This window comes from Pan paniscus, chromosome X, assembly GCF_029289425.2.
Source record: "Pan paniscus chromosome X, NHGRI_mPanPan1-v2.0_pri, whole genome shotgun sequence".
In the NCBI taxonomy this organism is placed as follows: Eukaryota; Metazoa; Chordata; class Mammalia; order Primates; family Hominidae; genus Pan; species Pan paniscus.
The window spans coordinates 14811763-14830086 of NC_073272.2; the positions used below are offsets into that span (position 1 = coordinate 14811763).

An 18324-nucleotide genomic window follows, 5' to 3' on the forward strand; every position below is an offset into this window, starting at 1 on the left:
TAGGTGGAAAACAAGAGGAAAGCCAGTGGAAACTGACACTCTTTTTAGATTGTAACCCCTACTTGGGGCAAACCTACAGGATCTCAATGACAGAGGTTTGCTTTCTTAGTAAACAGCCTTGGAAATTCCCCCTCATCTTCCTTCATGGGTCTGGTGTTCTTCATCATTTTACCAGTGACTTATATGTTGGGAGAGAAAACCTGCTTGCTAGATATTAAGCTTATTAAGAGAAGAGGATAGGAGTTGGAAGGGTGGGAGTTGAGTACTTAGCATCTTGCAAGACAGGATCAGAATTTGAAAGAGATCAGAGGAAATTGAAAAATAATTCATAAACATAAAGTGCAATAAATGCTTGTAGAATAAATAATAAAACAATGCAAAGCAATTATCCTAGGGAAAATAGAGATAGAGAAGTTGGTTATAACGCAAAAGGTCTATGGATCATGGTGATGGTACTTTTGCTTCTGAAATAAAAACTTAAGATGTATCACAACAAGCATAAATGTACTTCATAACACCAGTTCATTGAGTGCCTACTTAATTAATTCTGCTGAGATACTGATGAGGTACAGAAAAGGAAAGTGAGAATCAAAATAGTTTGACTGCCTGTTGGGCACTCAAAGGGTAGTTCTTGATTGATGCATTAAAATGTACTGTTTTTGCAGTCTTCAGCTTTATTGAGGCATCACTGACAAACAATAAACTGCACCTGTTTAAAATGTGCAATATGGTGAGTTTTGATGTATACACACATCTGTAAAACTGTCGCCACAATCAAGATGATCAACTTATCTATCATCCCTAAAACTTCCTCATGCCTCTTGGTAATCCCTCCCTCTCCGCTCCCAGTACCCGGGCAACTACTGATCTACTTTCTGTGACTATAGATTATATTTTATAGACTCAATTTTATATAAATGAAATCACCCAGCAGATCTTTTGAGTCTAGCCTCTTTCACGCAGCATAATAATTTTAAGAGTCATCATGTTGTCTTAAGTGTCAATATTTCATTCATTTTTATTCCTGAGTGGTGTTTCATGTAGCTTATTTTTTGGTGCTCAGTTATTACTTCCCTGGAGAGATTAGTCAGTTGACACATTCTTATCCTATTTCTTTATTCTGTACTTTTTGTTTAACTCACATCATAGACTCACTAAATATTTATATGAATTTATTCAAGGATTTGGTTCAAAAATGAACATCTCTTCGAGAGGATTCTATTGGGGGTCATTCATTCATTTGTTCATTAAGTCATTCAGCAAATATCAATTAAGCCCTTACTAGGTCCCAGGCACGGTGCTAGGCACTGGGGATACAATAATAAAGAAAAGAGACATGCATCCCTCACATTCTAATGAGAGGAGACATGTGGCAAACACAATAAAAGCAAAAATTATTAGTATGTTAGAAGCCAACACATGTGATTTAGACATAATAGAACAGGCTGAAGAGCCAACAGGCATCATCCTAACAATGCAGCCCGGATTCCAAACAGCTCCTGCAAATTGGACTGAGTGTAGACTTTGGCATGGTTTTCTCAGTCACACTTATAAAAGCCCCATGGAAATCAACTTCCAACAGGACTTCAAAGAAACGGAGGCTGCCATGAATGGTCAGGTATTAGGGAATGAGGTCATCCTTCCACTGAACACTCCCCTACATCCCCTGCAGGTGTGTATGTCTTAAGCTTTTGTGCTTACCTGCAGGAGAAAGGCCAGAAAGTGGCTGCCACATTCTTCTCCCCCAACTGCAGGAGTGAGGCCACAGAGGTTTACCTGGGAAGAATACTCTCCACAAACTTAAATCTCAGCCCATTACACTGGTAAATGTCACATTCCAGTTCCAGATATCAATCTGGATCCAGGAATGTATGTGCTTCATTCATTCCAAGCACTCATTTGTTTGGTTTGGGGGAGGAGAGACAAGGCTAGAGCAATCTGAAAGTTCAATCAAGCCAAAATACCTTGCTCAAAAACTGATAAAACAGGGCCCCCAATCCATAACCAGAGAATGTTGGGCACTTTCTTCTCTGCAGAAATGTTTTTGCATTTAAGTTTAGGTAGATTTAAGAGAGGAGTGTAAGGAGAGAGTTTCTGTAACCAGAGGAGGGGAGGCTTCCCCGCCTGCCTCCGGAGCTTCTCCTCCAGGGTGATCTGGCAGCCATTCAAGGCAGCCTGAACTTTCTGAGAGACTTGATTTCCTGTTCCCACTGCCTCAGCCGACTGGAGGACTAGGGTGACCCAGGGTGGGGAGCAAGGGACACTGGTTAGTTTAGGATCAGCGGGTGGGAACTGTTTATCCCAACATGCTTAGAAATTCTTCCAGCAGCAACTGTAAAAATAAAAGTTTGAACTGTACAAGAAACTTAAGTTATTTCAACAGTGAACTTCAATCATGAGATTCTTGAATATCTTTTGGGAAGACAAGTTATTTTGTTTGTTTCATTCATTTAAAATATAAAACAACAGACTTCTTATAATGCAGAGGGGACCTCACTGTCACCTAGTTCAACTCACACATTTTACAGATGATGCAGATTTCAGAACTATTCATTGACAATGGCTGGGGGGATGGGAGCAAGATCCATGTTTCCTGGCTCTGAACTCAGTGCAATTTCCTCCATGGATTATAAAGAAGTGCAATTCCAAATGCCACGCCTTAGGGGGAAATTTACTATATGTAAATTATACCTCACAACCTGACTTAAAAAAAAAAAAGTATATGTTATCCCTGCTTCCTCCTGAACCTGGGTCTGCCTGACACCAAAGCCCCGGGGCTTTCCGCTCTCTGCCTCTCAGTAGTCTTATTGTCATTCCTGTGAATCCATGGTCCTTTAGTGGTTTATGTTTGAGGAGGGAGCTGTGGACTGAATAAACTATGCAGCACAAAGGCATTAACCATGGATTAATGGGAAAGAAAAGCTTGCTGAGTTCTGAGTCTGACGGGTCAAGAGCTTCTGATGGTGTCATGCAAATTTCACTTCCCAATGAAATCAGTCACTCTTCGTGTAGAGGGGCCATCATATCTTAGCCAGTTCCTGCTTGGGGTTCAGAAGAGAAAACAAAACAGTTTGCCCCATGGTGGGAAAGGGACATTTGGTATTCTCCTTGGCTTCCTAGCTAATTACAAAGTGTTAATGACATTCAAAGGAAACTTGCCTCCTTCAGGGCTTTACAAATAAGGAAGGGCGGGGGAAGGTGAGCCAAAGAACAGACAGGGGCTCCAGTGAAACACAGGGCACAACCAGTCAGCTCCCAGAGCGGGAGGCAGCCTTAATTTACAAAGGAAATAGACACCCCAGCACAGGCTGAAATTGGGTGGGACCAAGAGTTCTTAAACTAATCACAGCTGGTTTCCAAACCTCAAAGATTTGTTATTGCAAAAACATTCTCAAGCAGTAGATGAATAGATTGAATGGCGACAGAACAAAGAAAAGATGGAGACATTTTTCCCACAGCGGCTTCAAGACAGGTTCAGAGAGGTATGAACTAGCAAAGTAACACATTTATCCAATCAACATTTTTTACCCATCTCCTACACTGGGTCTGAGGACACAGCTATCACGTAACATTTGACCTCCTCTAGTATCCTACAGAAAAACAACTAAAGCACCTTTGTGCAACTCAGAACTACAAGCTCTTCCTCATGATTTGGACAACAGGTGCCTTCAAAGAATGGTTCTTTTTCCTATATTTTCCTTCCCTTCTCTTAATGGAGAATTTTTTCTTCCACCCTAAAAAGGAAACACGACCATCAGTTTCCCAAATATGAAGAGGGAAATGCATGTGTGTATAAACAGTGGTTACCACCTAGTAGAATTTTAAGCCTTTAAGGATTTTCCCCCCTAACGATCGCAATTTCCTTCAGTTACTATTGTCCTATGTCTTATATCCAATGTATTATTTAGGTATTTCTTTACAGGCTTTTTAAGATTTACAGGTGTACCTGATCAAAAATAGCTGGAAAGATCTGAGATGTTTTTTACTGGATAATTTATTCCGTGTGTACCCAACAGCCAAGCACTTGGCAAATGACCAAAAATATGATTTATTTTTATTTATTTTGTTGAGACGGAGTCTCACTCTGTCGCCCGGCTGGAGTGCAGTGGCACGATCTCGGTTCACTGCAACCTCCGCCTCCCGGGTTCAGGTGATTCTCCTGCCTCAGCCTCCCCAGTAGCTGGGATTACAGGCGTGTGTCACCACACCCAGCTAATTTTTTATATTCTGGGTAGAGACAGGGTTTCACCATGTTGGCCAGGCTGGTCTCAAACTCCTGACCTCAAGTGATCCGCCCGCCTTGGCCTCCCAAAGTGCTGGGATTACAGGCATAAGCCCCTGTGCCTGGCCAAAAGATATGATTTAAAAAGCCATAATAGCTCATGCAAGAAATAAGCAGCTGACAGATTAAAATGGCAACTTTATGCTTTAATGGCAATGTAAACTATCCAGAAGGGACATTTATTGGCTCAACAAGAATTGATTTTCTTCGCTCTCAACTATTAACAGGTCTTCTCTTTCTAAAAGATAGGAATGTGTGCTCCAGTAACTAATTTGTTTATGTGTAACTAATACATTGAGAGAATCTCTGTAAGACATCTTTCTCTGGCACTTATTTTATCTTGATCCTGGATGGAAGATAATGATAACCAAGTGACCTGTTTGTTGACTAGGGCACACTTCAAAGCAGGTATGGATATTTGATTTAATGTACATTAGCAGGACATGGATGCAAGTGTATGAGTACTGAGACAGGTAGGCAAGTGGCAGGGTGAACTTCACTCCTTAAAATAGTGAGCTCAAGAGACATAACTACCTAAGCTGTCTGATTTTGTTCGATATGCTCTTTTAAAGTGATATAAGGCAAAATATATTTAACTGGTTAATTAGTGAAAATGTAGCAACAAAGGATGTCTGGTTAATTCATGGAAAATGGGAATTTTGAATAAATTTAAAGGTAATGTTTGAATTAGGCAAATAAAATTAATTCTTGTGTTTGCATAAACACAGAGATTGGAGAATTGCTGTGTATTCAGTGTTCTTTCAAATGACCAATCATTCATTTATTTAGTACACGTGTATTGTGCACCTCTTGTATGGGTGGGAACACACCAGGTTCCAAAAATAAGACTGGGACTATGATAAAATTTTTACTCTCAAGGGTAACAGTTAAGTAAATAACAGCCACAATATGGGGTTTGAGAGGTACACAACCACTAAAAGAGAGGAAAAGGGACACAATTTTGTTTGAGAACTAACAGATTCCAGAAAAGGTAAAGAATTAGGTGGTCTTTGACACAAGTCTTAAAAGAGTAAGCAGGCACTTGCTACACATAGAGGAAAGAAAGTACAGCAGACAAAGAATAGGCCAGTCATGGTTATTAACTATCAACTAGTCCATCTTTACCACTTACTTGCTATTCGTTCCTGGACACAATTGATCTCAGGGAGGTAGTGAGTAGAATGGTGGTTACCAGAGGCTGGAAATGGTAGGAGGGATGTCAGGGAAAAAGAAATGCTGGACAATGGGTACAAACATACAGTTAGAGAGAAGAAATAAGCTCTAGTGTTCAATAGCACACTCGAGTAACTACAGTTATCCTGTATTTCAAAATACCTAGATGAGATTTGCAATGTTCTCGGCACAAAAAATGATAAAAGTTTGAGATGATGAATATCCCAACTACCCGGATATGATCTTTACATATTCATGAATCAAAATATCACATGTACCCCATATATATTTACAACTATTACATATCAATAAAAATCATGAAGATATTGATAACTAATAGCTAACATTTATTCAACATGTACCATGTGTCTAACCTTCTCACCATCATTGTTTCCTCTGACACTCACAGTAACCCTCTGACACAGATACCATCATCACTGTCTGTTTTACAAATAAATAAGAATAAAAAGAATTGATTTCAATGTGTTTTGGGTGAGCAGTGCTGAGAGAGCCCTGATTCACTTGGATAAGAATGCAATGCGCTGTCTGGTTCTGGTTCAATTTTACATCTCAGAGCTTATGTACTGTGAGTGCAATAAATCAGGTGTGTGCACAGAAATTCAGGGCAGAGTTAAGCTCCTCCTAAGGAGTGAGTCAAGTATTTGTGATTTGACTGGATCACCTTAATTTAGATATCTTTACAAAGATATTAACCTATCAATCCAAGATGAAATTTTAACTAACATCAGGGAGATGAGATGGCCCTTTCCCTCTGGTATCAAAAGAAACCCTCTCCAAGAGGCAGAGGCAAGAGACTCTGTATCTCCTGGGTTTCAGTTGCTGAAGGAAAGGACTTGCCACTGGTCTGTGGGAAAACTTTCTTGGGAGCTGTCTTTGCGTTTGAACTCTGAATTTTGTTCAGTACATCATTGTTCTAAGGATATATTTAGTGCTTTGTGAGTGTACATTTCAACATTCAGCTGTTGAGTGAGACAGTATTACGAGACATGATGCTCTTGATATCAGCCATTCTTCAAAGGGGGCGTTTATTATGGAACAAAAGAAAATATGTGCTTCAATCTAGAATTTAAAAGCACTAACTGCAACGTTTCAAGCATATATAAATAAATGTTATCTGTCTTACCATTTTCGGGAGAAAAGTGAATCTTTACATTTGTTTTAGTGTGACTTGTTTCTGATATTCTAACCTAAAATTTCATAGTCACAAAAAAGTACAAATTAAATGTTCTCTTTATGAAAAATAAAACAGAGACTATAGCACAGGTGATGTGAGAAAAATAGTCACTAAAAAAAAAGGAAACAAGAGTGAACAGTGAAGTAATCTATGGACTTGGGGTGATAATGATATGTCAATGTAAGTTCATGGGGTGTAAGAAAGGCACCACTCTGGTGGGGGATATGGATAGTGGGGAAGGCTATGGTAGGAGAACAGGGGGTAAATGAGAAATCTCTAGACCTTCAGATCAATTTGTTGTGAACTAAAAACAATTCTAAAAAATAAAGTCATATATATGTGTATGTGTGTGCATATATTCACATATACGTATATGCATATTATATATGTATAGATAAGTGTAATGCATATATACATAAACACACACACACACATATATATACACATTTATACACACACATACACACACCCCTAATAACTTTTAAGGACAAAAACTTTCTTCCCTTCAGAATATCTGCCAAAGTGACTTAAAGTACACCTTTACTCATTTGAGGTGGTAAGGGGTGGCATAAATATCAACTGTTTCATCACTAAGTACATTGTGTCCTAATTCTTGTCCTTCCACTATGGAATAAACCGTTATATAGCCCAGTGTGTATAACAGAACTCTCATATGGACCTCTGCAGATCTCAAATGAGGATCTTCTTAGAAACCTGAAGTAGTAGTTAGACTTATACACCAACACATGCTTTGGGTAAAAGGAAAATCCTTTATGAAAATGCAAACTTTAGGAATTAAATGCTCCCCATAAGGACTCACTTATTCCTGCGTAAGTGATTGCAGGCAGAAAAACAGAATCTGAATGAACTTGTTTTTCTTTTTTTCTTAAACTTGGAAAACCTAGAAAAACAAGAGTGGTATATAGGGGCCAATTAAAATAAAAAGCACAAGGAAAAATGAGAGGAAGTCGCTCCTCTCCTCCCAATGGGAGTATTGTGTTTTGAACAATTCATGAATGGAATTTCAGAAACTCAGCAAAAGAATACATTTAACTGACTTACTCCAAATATATTCTGAATTTCATATTTACTAAATAAAGTGTTTCCAAATGAACATTTTGTATGTTGTTACATGTAACAACTGCACATTACAAAAGGAAAGGTAGGAGAATTCATCACTTGAGTTTTTAGATGCATGTATACTTACACTTCCACATACTCCACAAATACTAAACTCGAAAAACAAAGCACCCTACATAATTTACCTTGCCACAGATGTGAAATAATTGTAAGCATACATAAATGTTAATAAAATACTTTGAATCAATGTTAAGGGGAGATATCACTGAATGGTGGACCAAAACAAACTAAATGGCAATTTGATGTCTGTGGAAATGACATACCCAGAAGCCGGTGGCTCAGCACTGATATTAATATATCTTGCTCAGTTGTCTCAATCATTTATAGTAGTTTAATTTTTTCAAGAACACAGATGTTAAGGTACTTTTAATAATTTTGAAAGGCCATAGAGTTTATCTATTTTTTGAAGTCTTGCTTTCATTGGAATTGCTTCTTTAACTTAATGAGTAAATACAAAGAATGCACAGATAAAATAAGGGTTTGTCTTCTTTTATTAGAGAAAAATGTACTTTTCCATGCCCGTGCTTTCCACATTTTGGAACTGATACAGATCCACAGAGGCCAAACCTAAAACTAAATTATCTTTAATGTTCAAATTTAATTGACTGTGTATGTAACTGTGCAATTGCTGCTTTCTCACAGAACTGTCTAGGGTTCATTCAACAGATCATAGAAACGTGGTCTGGCATTTAACAAACAGACTAATAATAGAAGAGATATACTAATTTATACAAGAATTAACTAAACACTGTCATGTGGTTTAGTGTAGCTCAAGTTATGCTTGTATCATATAACATAGGTTCAAGTTCTTTCGTCAGTCATCAGAATAACAGAGGTTGAAGATACATCTGAATAAGTGCCAACTCTTGCTGCAGCTGTTTCAAAAAAATAAATTTAAGTAATTGCGATACACATTTCTACAAATAAAATATTCCAGTGCTTACATCAATCCTGAGTTTTTAAGATAAAATATGCACTACTTACAATTACCACAATATTATTTTGGAACATGGCAATTTATTTTTTAAGTTGACTCTCTTCACCAAAAAGAGGGCTTTCATTATACTCTTCCAAGTCCTCACACTCTAAAACAAAAAGTCTAGTTCACTGACAAACCATCACTTTACAACTCACATTTTAAAGAGAGTAAATTAAATGTCAAAAGGAAACAGCTTTTAATATTCAAAGGATGCTGGTTATTTATTTCAAATTTAAAAACTGTAATCAGTACATGGAGCTCCAAATACTTAAAATTTTTAATGCCAGATTTTAGTGAAATATTATTATAGCAGGTCCAACAGTCATGTACTTTGCTTGAAGAAAATGGTTTGATGAATATGTTATGGTCAGGATGGAGCAAAAACAGAAAAAGACTGGTAGTCTTAGATAATGAAATACCATATTTTTTCACCAGATAGTGACCCATTTGTTATCACTAATAGTCGACATAACATGGTTTCCACTGAAGGGATAAAATGCTCTGTGACATGACCTCATCAAGTTAGAGAAAACATAACTATGTTTGAAATATATACTATTCTCTCAACAAATAGTTCAACAGTTCCTACTCCCTAAAAAGTGGTATGTTAATGCTGAGGAAGATGTAAAAAATGAATACACAATCTCTTCCATATTCCTGTGACATGAGCAAATATGCACGAATAAAAAAAATAATACAAAACTTATGTAACTGCTGTGGAAGAGCAACTCACTCGGACATGTAGCCAAAAATGGAGACTGATGTCCACTTAGTTGGCAAAAGATTTCAATCGGTCAAAAAAAAAAAAGGACTTTAAAAGCATCGTGAGGGAAGAGCATGAGCAAAGCATGAGAGTAATGGAGAGGTCGTTCAGAGAAGGCTGTCAACCTGGAGAGGCGGGAAGAAAGACAGAAGGCAGTAAAACAAGCCTAAGAGGGGGTCATGTGAAGGGGAGAGTCTCTGAATATCTAAGAACTGACATGTGGATACCACTGACAGGCTGGGAAGAGTGAAGGGCTAGAAGCATTTTAGGAAGGGAAGAGTTTTCGGAAGATAGTATTTCTGATCAATGAAGGGTGGCTCAGAAGAGAAGAGAGAACTCAGAAAAGAGTTTAATAGTACAAGCAAGGAAGAATGAGTTCTTGAACTAGGGTTGCCTCAGTGGCAATTTAAAAAAAAGAAATTTAAGGACCATTGCAGAGTAAAACTTGCCTCATGAAAACTGTATGGGAAAGATAATGGACTCAGAAGAGTCCAAGATGATACCGAAGTTCCTACCCTAAGTGGTAACATGTAGCATTAACATTGACAGGAAAACTTTTCTAGTCTCATGTTCATACCAATTAATAAATGGTTTCTGGGGAACATTATAGCAACATGTTCTCTACTTGTGACTTCTATATAAATAACTGTTTTGTGTATAGATAATCCTTGAGTTGCTTGAAAATTCTATTTTCAAACTCTTTTCCCAGTTTATTTAACACATCTCAGTTAGTGTAGAGGAGTGACATATGAACATGTCTTTCCACAAGGTTATTAAAAAGAATATCTTACCTCCCAGAAGGGAATTCCATTGTTTCCTAAATAATATACATCTACATGAAGAAGAGGTCATTGTCCGATGACAATTTGCTAATGTGCTGTACGACAGCAGATAATTCACAATTCACAACATGTTAATAATCTGCTGGCTTTCCCATTCTGTTATACATCTGAACCATCTCTTATGATTACAAATTGTCATGTAAAACCATTACTAGTCACTAATAATTTTGAAAGTGAATATGCCATAAAACACTCCTACATTACAGCAGAAAACAAAAGAGATACTCAGTAGTTACATTTGCCTACTTCCTATTTAACTAAAACTCTTGAAACAACACAAGTAAAAAAGACATCCAGAAAGGACTTATGGACTTTCTGCCTCCCACTAAAGATTTGTCGCTGATCTCCTAAAAACTGAAAATAAAGTCTTCATTAATGTGTTCATAAGGTATCAATTTTTATACACAAGATGTATATTTCTAGGTAAAATTTCCAATTTACCTTTTCCTGTTCTAAATAACTCCTAGAAAACTATTCATGAATCCTAAAAATACTGTTTTATGTTATTTTATGTTATTTACTAATTATGTTAAATCTGGAACAACACATTCAAAGTGAAAATGGTAAGTAATTTAAAATGTATAACCAAAATGTCTTTCCATACATTCAGAAACAAGCAGATTGTCTTCTATTTTTATGCATGTGTTGTATTTTATAAGAACGTATTGTGTTACCAAATAGAACAGACCTTTGTGAATTGCTCGTGTGGTGGCTCAATCTCTTTCAGTTCCTTTCCCATCTTGTTGCCACCTCTTTTGTTGCTCTTGAAATATTTTCTAGAGGCACAAAACAAAAAACTGATTAAAATTGGGTAAATTTTAATACTTATAAGACATTCTGCATTAAAGAAATACTCTTTAAATCAATACTTCTGAACACTTTCTTTTAGACAACGTTTATGACCAATTTGAAACAATTGTGTTCACCACTCATGTGCTAAAACAATAACCTTTTTCATCAGTCATGGAGTAAAGAATTTTCTTTCTTATACATATTCAACACATACGTCTTAATTCTTGATTTCAAATGAAGAGTATTTGATGACCCTTCCTATAATTTGTTGACCACAGATAGGTAAGATCTATACAGAAATTAACTAAGAAACATTCTTTCTTACTAAGATTTTAAACACCTGTTAAATCTTGGTCATTTCAATATGTACATAGATAAATCTTCCATTAATGATTGCCTTTCTGCACCTTGACCTAATCTCCAACAATAGTGTTCTCCTCTCCTCTACGTGGCACTCACAGTCATCCCCTAAATTTTGTCATTCCCAGTGACTGCAGTATCTACATAATATTAATAATAGCAATGATAAACAGCAACCATGGGTCAGATCGCATCCTGAAAAATTTAAATAAACCCGTTACATAGGAACCCTTTAATCCTCCAAACAACTCTGAAATAGGTACCCTCACCATGTCTCCTTTCGTATATAAAGTAACTTTAGCACAGAGATAAATAATATGCCCATGGTTCCTGAACTAGCAATGGTCAAACTGGAATTGGATCCCAAGCAGTGGGGCTCCAGAGTCGCAGCCCTTGACCACTGCACTCAGCTGTTTCTCCATCTTCCCAACATACAGCCACTACCTTCCTGCCACTGTAGGTCACTCACTTCAGTACTACAGCTCAGGAGTCTGTCGGGACCTGACGCCTATTGAATGGAGCACTTTTCACTGCCCAATGCCCCACCCCCATGTGCTCAGGTAACTCAGCCCCAGCTGAAATTCCACAGCCAGTCATCATAATCCCATCCCTGCCTCTATGCCCTGTCCAACTCTCCCTCTATCAACATGCTCGGCTACACCCCAACCCAGGAAATTCCAACCCTACAGCTGCTCTTGCACAAATATGCCAACTGAGTTCACTTTAACTTCTTCATCACTATGATGCTGACTTCAGTTGGACCCCTAATGCTGCATGGCAATTATATTCCCCTAGTCCATGAGTCCACTAATGGGCCACCCTCTCTGGGCTCATGCTCTCTTCCTTCTTTGCTGGATTTCTGCATGAACTATTACTACCTGAGACATTGATACAATAGGTTAATCATAAAGCTAAGCCTGATACCAACAATTTGTTCTTCCTTTTCTCCATCTCCTTCCTCATCTTTCTGCTCATCTGTGATGACCTCTTCAAGGACATTCGGCAACTTCAGAGAAATTCTATAATCACGTTTCTGCCTGTAACACATAATAAGTAACAAGGTCATACGTCATAGAGGGATGAAAAATTAATCCTATTCAAACCAAAACTGACTTGACATAGTTTGTACTATAAAGTAGCAAGGGAGTAATAGCAGCTGAAATCTTCTTTTTGGGAAAAGGTGAAATGAGTTACTGTCATTCTGAAAGGATCCCTTCCTAACTGACTACTAGAGCAGCTATCTTACATTCTTTACCTGCTGAAGACAAAGGAGGGTTTACTGCACTATAAATTTCCCAGAAACAATCTTTTTCTTCAAGAGCAGTTTACTTTTCATTTCTTCTTACTAAATAACATATGCGTTCTCATAAGGAGGTGCAAGAATATCATAGCCATTCATCCCGTAAGATTTCCCGAAAGAAATACTTCACTTAACTATTTCTCCACTTTGGCACGACAATGATCTAAAAGGAATAGTGAAAACAATTTAACTAAAATAAATAACTTATTTACAACACAAGGTTATCCCTTTCTACATAATTGAATATTGTTAAGAATCTACAGACTAAATGTTGAAGACATTTATCTTATATTCACCTACCGTATTTCTAGAAATGGATAAACATTAATTTTACAGGAAGACTTTTTATCTGGAAGGCAGAAAGAGGTCATCTTCATTGGCTTCTAGGTAATATCTCTCAATTCTGTTAAACTGAGGTTATAAAACTAAAGAAACTTACCTGTTTACGGAACAATCAAGTAAAATATGTTGTTCCCTAGAGACACCAATATGTACAGGATAGTTCTGGAAATTATTTGCACCAATGAATACAAAGAAATGATATAAATATCATTATTCAAAAAAGCCAACAATCATACCTTTTTAGTTGTGTTGTTCTCAAAACATTTTTAATTCTGTTCTTTATTTCGCTGCAAGCTTTTGCAATCTTTTCAATCCTTTTTCTCTTTGCAGCAAGATGCTCTTTAGTGTCAGCTAGATAGTAAATGAATATGCATTAAATGTTCATGTTGAAAAGTAGTTTCTTTGCATATATTAAAATCAATATGGGACTTGATGGTTCAGCAATATCAGAAGGACGTTTAAAATGTAAAATGCAAAGATCATTTCAAAAAGCAAGATTTACTTACTTTATGTAAAACCTTTCAGGTATTAGTATTCCAATTTCAGTTGGTATAACAGCAAATCACTTAATTGACAGATGATGAAAAAAAGCAAATAATTAAAAGTTTCTATTTTTTAAGTGTGCAGAAAGGGTTACAAACACAGACTTTAATTTCTTTTTTTTTTTTTTTTTGAGACAGAGTCTCGCTCTGTCACCCAGGCTGGAGTGCAGTGGCACGATCTCGGCTCACTGCAGCCTCCGCCTCCCGGGTTCACGCCATTCTCCTGCCTTAGCCTCCCGAGTAGCTGGGACTACAGGCGCCCGCCACCACGCCCGGCTAATTTTTATATTTTTAGTGGAGACGGGGTTTCACCGTGTTAGCCAGGATGGTCTTGATCTCCTGACCTCGTGATCCACCCACCTCGGCCTCCCAAAGTGCTGGGATTACAGGTGTGAGCAACCGTGCCCAGCCACAGACTTTAATTTCTACATTTATAAAATGTCCTACAATTCAAAGGACATGTTTCCGTGAAATACTGTCACAACTCATTATGTAAAGCACAAAAAAGTATCTGATTTAATAAGACCATCAAAAGGGTAGAAATAACTTAATACACAATAAAAAAGTATTTTTAATCAATAGTTGATGCTATTAACTGTATTTTAATAAAAGAAGCAATGTCCATGGGTGTAAACATTTAGGTTTAAATAGATAAATACATTCAAAACACATTTGAAATATTTTCTGAGAGCTTTTTATATGACATTTTTATCCACAGTGCAGTGTTTCAGAAAACTGTAATACTGCAAGGAATGCTTTCCTAAACATGGTTTCACATGAGAGATCTACCATCAATTGCTGAGAATAGTTTTGAGCAATCATAAAAGAGCTGCACCATAATACAAATTTTTTTACATACAGTATCCATCTATAATGCTCATTGTATTAGACAAAACCGGCACTTTGTCACCACCAAATAGAGCAAAGCTTTCCAAATATACTGCTTATATGAATTATCGCTATAGAAGAGCTGAAAACTAAAGTAAGCTTTTTAAAAATAAGAGTATTGTCTTCATAATCTCTACAGAAATTTTCTCAAACTTTTTTGAAAATATGGTCCCATAACAGTGCAACTAATATTTCACATGGCAATATAAAGTTTATGAGTTTTTGGATCCAATTGTATGCTTCTCACTGGGTAGAAAAGTTGTCTTTCCTTTTCTACTACACAGCTTATTACTGGAATAATAATAGAAAATCATCATTTTAGAGAATTCAATTTTCTCTGGTACTTTAAAGAAAACAAAATTAGAAAGTTGTGACAATAGCTAAATTAGGAAGATGAAAACCTCATATTAAAAACTCTGAGTACATACGGACAGGAAGAGGTGAACAACACACACCTGGGCCTACTTGAGGTTGGAGGGTAGGAGGAAGGTGAGGATCGAAAACCACCCATCAGGTACGATGCTTATAATCTGGGTGACAAAATAATCTGTATACCAAACCCCTGTGACACGCAATTTATCTATATAACGAACCTGCACATGTACCCCCAAACATAAAGTAAAAGCTAAAAAAAACACCTGATATATGACTTCATGTGTGTACACTGAAAGGAACGAATAGAGCTGTTTCTCCTCCAATGTCCTCTAATATCCCCCAAACAATTAAATTTCCACGTGTATGAAAGAAAAGCCACCCCTCTTGCTTCACCATTATTAGAAGCATTCTCACATTCCACATCAACAATTAAAAAAGTAAGTAAGAAAAATTATTAAACAGATTACATTAAATGCTATATATGAGAAGAAGGCATTTAAGACAGTCTTGTCATCCACTAATTCATATAACCTACTGTAAGGGTTGTATGGTTGAAAACAATTTTCATAAACCACAAATAGCTCGTAAAACATACCTGCAATATCTTCTAGCTCCTTGGTATCAACCCTGTAACAAAAAGTTGCAACAAAATTTTAACATAATGCTACACAAAAGGCCTTGTTTGTTGGGAAGAAATGTCTTGTGTGAAATGTTCTGCATAGAACATAACAGTGATGACATGATCCAAAGCTGACTTTTCCTAAAAGACCTTATCTGACAGGCAAAAGGGACTTAAACACTTTACCCCGTGTGTTCATCTGTTTCAGCAAAAGATCCTCTTTCCCCATGCTCATCAGTTACATCTCCCTCCTTTGTCTCTGTAACAGGTTTTCTTTCCTCATGCTCATGACTTACTGGATCCTTTCCTGCATTAAAATAAAAAAGACAAACCTTTTTTAGAGGAAGACGCTGTTGTGGGCATTTTTCATAGAGAAACGTACTATTTGTAGACTTTTTTGGCTCTCCGCCAATTAAAGCTTTACCGCAGAGCTATACATGGAATCGCCGGCTCCTAACCATTTTACGGAGGCATTTTTGGAAGCCCTTCGGGTTCAAGTCCCAGTAAACAACGTTCACAGGTCAGATCCCTTGGATGTCAGGACCGCATCCATGGAGAAGAGCTGCTCTGAGAGCATCTGTAACCCTGCTATGAGGGGGAGCCTCCCACGGGAAGCCTAAGGCCCTTGAGCCTGCTTTGAAAACCTGGGGCATCTCAGCACATGCACGGTGAGCTCCAAAGCCACGAAGGGGCCGGGGGCCTCGGGCTGCCCATGTGCCCCCCGCGCAGAAAGCAGACAGACTGTTGGGCGTGCACCTTCTTCTAGGTCCCCTTGGGCTGTGTTTACCTGCAAGCTCCATTTCCTGGGCGGCCATAACTTGAACCTCCAACTGGTCCTTGGCAGCCATCCTGCTGCCCTTCCTGCCCACGGGCTCCATGGCTGACTGGCCTGGGAAGCTAGAGGCGACCTCTGAACCTGGTGAGTGCAAAGACACACTAAGGCAACTAAGGAAACGAGGCGTGTTAAATGAAAATCATCAGGATCGCAGGTTCAAGGGCGCCCCGGGTCTCCTGTGGGAGCAGGAGGGGACGCGGAGAAGATGCCATCATCCCCTCCTGTCCTGGCCCGTCCAGCGCTTCCCCGGGGCTGGCTGCAGAGCTCGCAGAATTCCGCGGCCTCTGCGGGATTCCTGCAGTGCCCTTGGGACAGAGCCTGGCCCTGCCCCTGGGTTCCCCAGCGACCCAGTGTAGTCGGGAGGGCCGCGGGGTGACACAGGATCTCCCCAGCCATCTCCATGGGAATGAGCCGGTACGCACCTGTTTCTGACAGGGGCAGGGACTGCCCACTCGCCAGCCTGGACGCCCAGGGGACCCCTGGTGACCCCAAGTATCCCGTCCTGATGGGCGGCCAGACAAGACGGACCCACGTTGACCCCCCAACCGCCCCCCAAACGCTGCACACATGCACAGGCCTCCGGGACCCTCCTGGGTCCTGGGGACCACTCAGGCAGCTCCAACTCCCTGCCCTGACCCAGGCCCCAGGCGACAATGCCTGGGCCATTTCCTCACAGATCAGCCTGGCTGCCCCGCCCTTCACACCCTCTTCCCCAAAGGGCCTCTGGCCCGCCTTCCCCGCATCCCCACCGAGGGCGTCTCACCTGAGGGAGCCCTGATGTTGCTCCCTCAGAGGACCTGCAGAGGCTGGCACCACGAAGCTCCTCTGAGGGCCTGGGTCCTCTGTTCTCACGAGAGCAGCAGCCGCCCCGACTGCCCGCGCTCCTCGCTGATTGGTCGGCTCAGTGCGCATGCAGGTGGCGGGCGGCAGGGGGCCACGCCCCCTGCAGGCACAGCCTCCCCCTCACGGACTGTCCATGGCTGCTGTGGACTCATTGGGTGGCTCTCTGAGGCCTCTGTCCCCACGATATTCCAGCTCCTCATCCTGGTGAAGGAAGCAAGGACTCGGGAGTGGTGAGTGCCAGGGGACCCTGCCCTAAGGAATGGAGGCCAAGTGAACGGGGCCTAGGACCTTGCCCCCAGGCTCGTTCCAGCCACTCCTGCCCCTTTGGGTGGAATGGCCATCACCCTGCGGGTGGAGCCCCGGCTCCCTCCCATGTCCTGTGTGCTTCCAACACGCCCAGCTGCATCCTTTTTAGCAATGGATTGTGCTTTTATGTTTTATCTAAGAAAATTGTTGACTCCCAGCAGGGGCAGGTAGTTTTCTCCTATCCTACTCCATTCCCTCACACTGGGCATTGCATGATTCTGCAGTGGATATACTTTATGTCTAGATTTCTCATGATGTGGTCATTTCTTTTCTTTCATTTTTCTTCTTTATTTATTTATTTATTTATTTTTTGACAGGGTCTTGCTCTGTCACCCAGGCTGGGCTGCAATGGTGTAATCACTACTCACTGTAGCCTCAACTTCCCGCGCTCAAGGGATCCTCCCACCACAGCCTCCCAAGTAACTGGGACTACAGGCATGTCCCACCATGCCCAGCTAATTTTATTTTATTTATTTATTTATTTTTAGAGACAGAGTCTTACTCTGTCCCCAGGCTGGAGTGCAGTGGCACGATCTCGGCTTCCTGCAACCTCTGCCTCCCTGGTTCAAGCAATTCTCCTGCCTCAGCCTCCCAAGTAGCTGGGACTATAGGCGCACGCCGCCACGCCTGGCTGATTTTTTTTTTTTTTTTTTTTTTTTGTATTTTAGTAGAGACAGGGTTTCACCATGTTGCCCAGGCTGGTCTCGAACTCCTGAGCTCAGGCAGTCTGCCCGCCTCGGCCTCCCAA

At 39.7% G+C, this 18324-nt stretch overlaps 1 protein-coding gene across 3 annotated transcripts; it reads right to left on the bottom strand.

Moving 5' to 3' along the window:
- Positions 1-6695: 6695 nt before the first annotated feature.
- FAM9C (family with sequence similarity 9 member C) lies at positions 6696-17803 on the bottom strand. 3 transcript variants are annotated; one of them, XM_055106363.3, is made up of 8 exons: positions 17191-17803; positions 16380-16508; positions 15779-15899; positions 15569-15600; positions 13405-13519; positions 12455-12563; positions 11063-11150; positions 6696-8665 (listed from the first exon to the last, which is right to left on the bottom strand). In XM_055106363.3, the coding sequence occupies exons 2-7, from the start codon at positions 16468-16470 to the stop codon at positions 11088-11090; spliced, it is 531 nt and encodes a 176-aa protein (XP_054962338.1). In that variant the 5' UTR covers positions 16471-16508; positions 17191-17803; the 3' UTR covers positions 6696-8665; positions 11063-11087. The 3 variants fall into 3 exon arrangements, with proteins under 3 accessions (XP_054962338.1, XP_054962339.1, XP_063457594.1); XM_055106364.3 differs by having other exon boundaries at positions 8265-10728; XM_063601524.1 differs by having other exon boundaries at positions 8265-11150.
- Between the last annotated feature and the right edge of the window lie 521 nt (positions 17804-18324).

Excerpts from the sequence above, each read along its gene's own strand:
- FAM9C (XM_055106363.3), bottom strand. The coding sequence starts at position 16,470 with ATGGAGCCCGTGGGCAGGAAGGGCAGCAGGATGGCTGCCAAGGACCAG. Across the intron at positions 15,900-16,379 it reads CCAGGAAATGGAGCTTGCAG|GAAAGGATCCAGTAAGTCAT; the intron begins GTAAACACAGCC and ends ATTTTAATGCAG. Across the intron at positions 13,520-15,568 it reads GGAGCTAGAAGATATTGCAG|CTGACACTAAAGAGCATCTT; the intron begins GTATGTTTTACG and ends TTTACTATCTAG.